Source organism: Triticum aestivum, chromosome 4D, assembly GCF_018294505.1.
Source record: "Triticum aestivum cultivar Chinese Spring chromosome 4D, IWGSC CS RefSeq v2.1, whole genome shotgun sequence".
NCBI classification, from domain to species: domain Eukaryota; kingdom Viridiplantae; phylum Streptophyta; class Magnoliopsida; order Poales; family Poaceae; genus Triticum; species Triticum aestivum.
Window position 1 is genome coordinate 27584330 of NC_057805.1, and position 6123 is coordinate 27590452.

At 43.3% G+C, this 6123-nt stretch overlaps 1 protein-coding gene across 1 annotated transcript; it reads right to left on the reverse strand.

Moving 5' to 3' along the window:
* Window positions 1-4049: 4049 nt before the first annotated feature.
* Window positions 4050-5569, reverse strand: LOC123095911 (caffeoylshikimate esterase). Its single transcript, XM_044517484.1, has one exon. The coding sequence runs from the start codon at window positions 5313-5315 to the stop codon at window positions 4338-4340; it is 978 nt and encodes a 325-aa protein (XP_044373419.1). The 5' UTR covers window positions 5316-5569; the 3' UTR covers window positions 4050-4337.
* Window positions 5570-6123: the final 554 nt, after the last annotated feature.

Here is a 6123-nt window from a genome sequence, read left to right on the forward strand (position 1 = left end):
AAATGCAAGGCCTGCTGTACTGCCAGCGATGGGCAACTGCAGCGATCTGAGACGTTGGATCCATATCAGACGGCTCTCGGTAAGATGTTCAGGGTCAGAGGCGCGAACCGCGACAGCGTGTGCTCTGATTGAAGGAAATGAAAAAGACAGCTATGTGCGTTATTTGTGCATACGTTTCTTTTGAACACAATTTATCAATCTAGCTGCATCAACATGTCCACGCATAGTATAACTCGATTTATATTTATATCAAGAAAATCGATTTTGCCCCAAATTTTAGAAAACAATGAGCATGTGTATACTAAATTCAAAGGACAGACAGTACTCATGCTGTAGCACTGAAGGTTTTTCTTTTAGTGAATTCCACTTTTTACCGTGTAGTTGTATGTCTGTGACACATATTGCCCCATTTAGTGGAATTTCTATCGAATATCAGATTTTAGAGATTTTTAACACGATTTTATCCCAATTTTGCATTTTTCTTGTTTATGTTTGACAGGATCGGCGTGTTGCAAAAATGATTCATACCAGAATGTGTAAAGATCGGAGGGCATCATTGACGATCATGTCCAGACTTCTCTTGTCCATATGTTCCATTCCTCCTCCTCATCCATATATTTTTGGACCCCGAGCGTCATCTCACACCTTGCCTAATGAAAACCCATCAGAACCGAGGGTCCAAAGCTTCTAAAAGGGGTATTCCACATGAATTCCCACTCGACGGGGTAATTAGTGTCATAATTGCATATCTAGGGGGTCAAATGTGGTGACCGCGGGCATGGGCGATTGTAGTTTTTTTTTCTTTGAGAAATTTTTTAGCGATTGCAGTAGCACTCAACTAGTGACTACGGACATGGGCGGACGCCATGGTCTTGCGGACATAGACTGCGTAACAACACGGCCGTCGTGCCGTGTGGGCTTGAGGAAACTAGGCAATTAGGCTTACGACAGAATCCATCGCGAGGGGCACCCACGAGGCGCAAGACATAGCTATTTCTTGCCTATGGCGAGATGGTAGGTTGTCCTGTTATAGGCGAGCGCGAGCTAGCCAGGACTTTTATTGCAGTTTTCTGGTCCACTATAGGTCTGGTTTTTCTCTGATTATTTTCCTTTTTCCTTGGTTCCTTTTGTTTTTTCACCGGTTTTCTTTGGGTTTTCTTTTTTTCCTTTGTGATAGCTTCTGTTTTTTTTCACTGGGTTTTTTCCTCGGTTTTCACTAGTTTTTCCTTCTCTTTCCTTTCTTCTCTGTTTTCCTTAGTGTTTTTTTCTTAGAATTTTTTCCTTCGGTTATAATTTTTCTTTTTGTTTTCTTTGTTTCTCTTTCTTTTTCACCACTTTTATCCCGATTTATTTCCCTTTTTTCTTTCATTTTTTGTATGTGTTTTTCTTTACGGTTTCATCGGGATTTGGAATATTTGTCGATTGTTGCTTGTCCATGGGACTCTTTTAGGTTTTTCTTTGTTTTCTTTTTTTGTTTGTCAGTTTTAATCTTTTTTTATTTTATAGAACATGAACATTTTTCAAATACACCGATTAATATTTTTAAATACATAATTTTTTATGTCTCCTTTTTCATATAAATCGTACAGTTTTTGTATACGCCAAGAATTTTAAATATACGTTTTAAGCATTTTTCATGTACATGTTTAACATTTTTCTAATACATGATTAATATTTTTATTAAATATATACTTTTGATGTCTAATTTTCTCATACTCATTCTACATTTTTTTGTATGCACCAAGAACATTTTCTATATTAACCTTTAACATTCTTACATACATAATTAATATTTTTTCAAAATATATTTTTATGTCTAATTTTCTCATACACATTCTACAATTTTTGTATACATCACAAACATTTTCTATGTACACGTTTAACACTTTTCTAATACATGATAAATATAGTTTCTAAACATATATTTATTTTCATGTATAGTTTTGTCATACGCATTCTACTTTTCTGTATACATCAGGAAAAATTCTACACGTTTCAAAATTTTAAAATACATGCTTAATATTGAGATACATGATTAACTGTGTTTTAGCATATATATTTTCCATGTCTAGTATGCATTGTACATTATTGGTATACATCAAAAACATGTTTTATATGAATTTAAATGTTTTATAACATTTTTAAATACATGATTAATGTTTTTAAAATACGTATTCTTTATGTCTACTTTTCCGAGCGCATTGTACATATTTTGTATAATGAGAAATAGTTTTTATACACGGTTAATATTTAAATGCATCATTAAAAAATTTAATTTTTCTGTGTAAAGTTATGTTTATAATAGATATATTTAGAATTTTATGAAATATAAGAAAAGTAATAAAAAAGCGACAATGTAAAACAAGGAGGAGCTACCTACCTGGGCGGCCATTTACGCGACCCCTGACGCGAGCGAGCGCTACAGCTCATGGCAAATCCTATTGAATACCGGCGTTCGCTGAATTGTTTTGTCTTTTTTTCCTTCGCTGGTTCGCTCGCCTTGCTCGGATTTTTTTCTCGTTTTCTTTTTTCTTTGTTTCTTCACGTTTTTTTGGTCTTTCTGTTGGTATTCTTCACTGGGTGTTTTGGTTTTTTCGTTGGTGGTTCTTTGTTTTTTTGCATTTTAATTTTCTTTGGTTTTTATTTGATTTTCTTTCTCATTATCGGTTTTCTTTGTTATTCTTTTTTTCGAGATACTACGATTTTCTTCGTTTTTTCATCGGTTTAGTCATTATACTTTGGTTTTATTTTTTTGAAGGTCTGTTTTAGTTTTAAATGGGTTTCTTTGTTTCTTTTATTTGTTTTCTTTTGTTTCACGTAGGTTTTCTCAGTTTAAAATATAAATTTTTAGTGTACTCATGAAACATTTTTTGATACGCATTAAACATTTTTCAAATGCTTGATTAACATTTTTTAAGTACAAGATTAACATTTTTTAATATATGGTCAATACTTTTTTAATACATAGTCAACATTTTCTATACACATTCAACATTTTTTGAAATGCCTGATTAACACTTTTGAAATACAAGATTAATATTTTTAATACACGGTCAACATTTTTTCTATACACACTTTAAAGTTTTCAAATACTCGATTAACATTTTTCAAATACAAGATCAACATTTTTCTGGTCAACATTTTTTCTAAGAACATTTTAACAGTTTTCCAAATGCATCATCAACATTTTCTGAATGCACGATTAACATTTTTAATGCATGATCAACATTTTTTCTAAATACATTTTACATTTTCCGAATGCGTGATTAACATTTCTAAATACTTGTTAAATATTATTTTAAATTCTTGATTAACATTTTAATATATGCGGCACATACTTTTTTATTTTCTGTTTAATTAAAGTTTAATGTAAATGTGGGCTTTGGCATGTTTAAACTTTAATTGTTTTTTTCAAGCCAGCGTTCAAAAAATATGGGTCGGGTCAACATTAGGTGCACGCGTTGACCCAAATGAAAAACCGGACACTAGGGTACGACCCAAACAAACAAAAAACTGAACCAGTTGGAGTTGCTATTATCCGATTCATAGTAGAATCCGAAGGACGAACCTGTATCAAGAGCGGCATGAGCTTCTTAGAATTTTTTTGAAGGATGCAAATTTGATTTTTGTGACATGGTATCATGTGATGCTTGGTATCATCGGATATTTTCCCACCACTCAGCACCACACTCCCCTGCTACACTTTCCCTATCCATTCCCTCCGGTCCCGTGGGTGCCTGCTACTGCTGTATGCCATGTGGCGATCAGAGGAATTTGAGAATACTTGTGTAAAAAATTCAACAACCAAATGTGTGTCCTTTTGTCAAAATTTTAATAATTGGTGGGACATGTGCTGGTACTCCGCTATTCTTCTACAGTTGTTCTGACAGAGAATTGGGGATTGGATTGTTGCCTAGCATCGACATTTTGCCCCATTCGGTATTTAGATCAATTCTCAGAACAGTGAAGGATTTGTGCTGGAAATTAAATCAGATCGGCAAGATAGGCAGCCCCACTATCCCCCAACTCCCAACCACTAACCATGGAGATGGAGACCACGACAACATTTTCATTGATGAGAAGCCATGGCCACTTGCAAAGACGAAGATACTCCTACACACCACCAGGACCGGCGCACACATTTCATCAAGACGTACGTAAGTAGTACAAGTCAACAAATCCTTTTATTGCGCCCGTACTTGGATCGGCCACGGACCACACACTGACGACACCGCCGGGCCGGAGCACGCCGTACCCATGATTGATCCATCTCTCCGAACAAGACGGACCACACACTGGCGACACGCACGGCCCGCGCACGACGCGTGACCCAACCACTAACCAACTAGTGCGGAGTGCGGACCGGCGGCGCGGGCCTTGAGCCAGTCGAGGACGTCGGCGAAGACCTGCTCCACGTTCTCCTCGGGCTCGCCGACGATCTGGTGCCACATCCCGGGGTACACGCGCAGCGTCTTGTCCTTGCTCCCCGCGCGGCGGTGCATCTCCTCCACGCACGCCGGGTCGCACACCGTGTCGTCGCCGCCGTGCACGGCCAGCAGCGGCAGCTCCAGCTCCTCGAACCGCGCCTGCAGCTCCCGGCACACCCGGAGGAGCTCGAGCGCGGTGGCGGCGCGGGGCGGCGCCGTGGTGCGGCGCGGGCTGGCCAGCGCCAGCGCGCGCTTCCACTCCACCTTGAAGGACCGGCCGGGGATGTTCCCCCTGGTGAAGGCGACGTGCCAGGTGGGCGCGACGGCGGCCGCCGCCCAGAGCAGGTGCTCCAGCGGCCAGGGCGGCATGAACCGGGGGCTCACCCCGCACATGGCGCCGTTGAGCACGGCGCCGTCGCGCCAGCGGGGCTTGTCCCGGAGGTGCAGCAGCAGCGCGATGGCGCCGCCGAGGGACTCGCCGTAGAGGAAGCAGGGCAGCGGCGGCGGGTAGTCGGCGCGGAAGGGCGCGAAGGCGGCCTCGCAGTCGTCGAGGACCGGGGTGATGTCCGGGATGTGGGCCTGCAGGCCCTCGGAGAAGCCGTGGCCCTGGTGGTCGACGGCGGCCACGGCGAAGCCCTGCTTGGCGAAGTGGACGGCGGTGAGGAGCACCATCCAGCTGGACTCGCCGGTGAAGCCGTGGACGACGGCGATGGCGCCGAGCACGGGGGCGTCCCCGCTGGGCACCCAGCGCTGGGTGAAGATGCGGAGCCCCCGCGGGTTGACGAAGGTGGAGGAGGTGTGCGTGACCCCGTGGCGCGCGTAGTACTCGTCGGCGGTGAGCCCGCCCATGGGGCTCCGCTCGTCGGCCTCCGCCACCGGATGCACCATGATGACGCCTTCTCGAGCTCTCACCCCGCTCCCCTTGGTGCGTTCTTGGAGTAGTAGATGCAAACGAGGGCGAGAGGAGGATATTTTATTTGGTACAAGTACTACCAGACTCTACAGGCGGATCGGCCGATGACGGCTGATGAATGATGCTACTGTACTACGGTATGGCGCTGGCGTGGTACCGTCGATTCTCAACAAAAAAAAACATCATATTCAGGGTAGACAAATAATACGATTTGGAGTACTGAAATTTCTACAGAGTCCATTTGTTGGGCGACCACAGAATGTATAAAACGGAAATCTGTCACTCGGCGCAGAGGACACAGCGCATTTATTGATCAGCGTACGATGATTTTCCTGGCGCAACTTCGCACCTACCCGTCTTTACAGCAGTGTGTAGACTGAAGACCCGATGGGGATGTCCTTTTCGTTCCAAATCAGGTACCGGAATTAAATTCTGGTGAACCAGATCTGCAGCTTTTCATTTCATTGCGCCAAACAAATCAATTTCCTGGTACGTACCTCGTTCCATCTGGGGTGTTTGATATGCTTCTCCATGCTGCATTTTACATGGCTTCAACGAGAGGTCACTTGGTAACTCATATGACAACCAGAAAATGGAAGATGCACCCAGTAAGGACTAAGAGCAACTACAACGCGGCGACCCATTTCGAGCGCCGCGGACAAAAGTGATGGCCCAACGCGTCAACTCATTCCAAAATTGCGCCAGCGCGAACGCGCCGCGCGTCCTCTCGGTGTCCGCCGCGTCCCCACCTGGCGGCCGGTCAACTACCCCGGCGTCTTTATT

Bases quoted from the DNA above. Each gene is read 5' to 3' on its own strand.
- LOC123095911 (XM_044517484.1), bottom strand. From the start codon at position 5,315: ATGGTGCATCCGGTGGCGGAGGCCGACGAGCGGAGCCCCATGGGCGGG.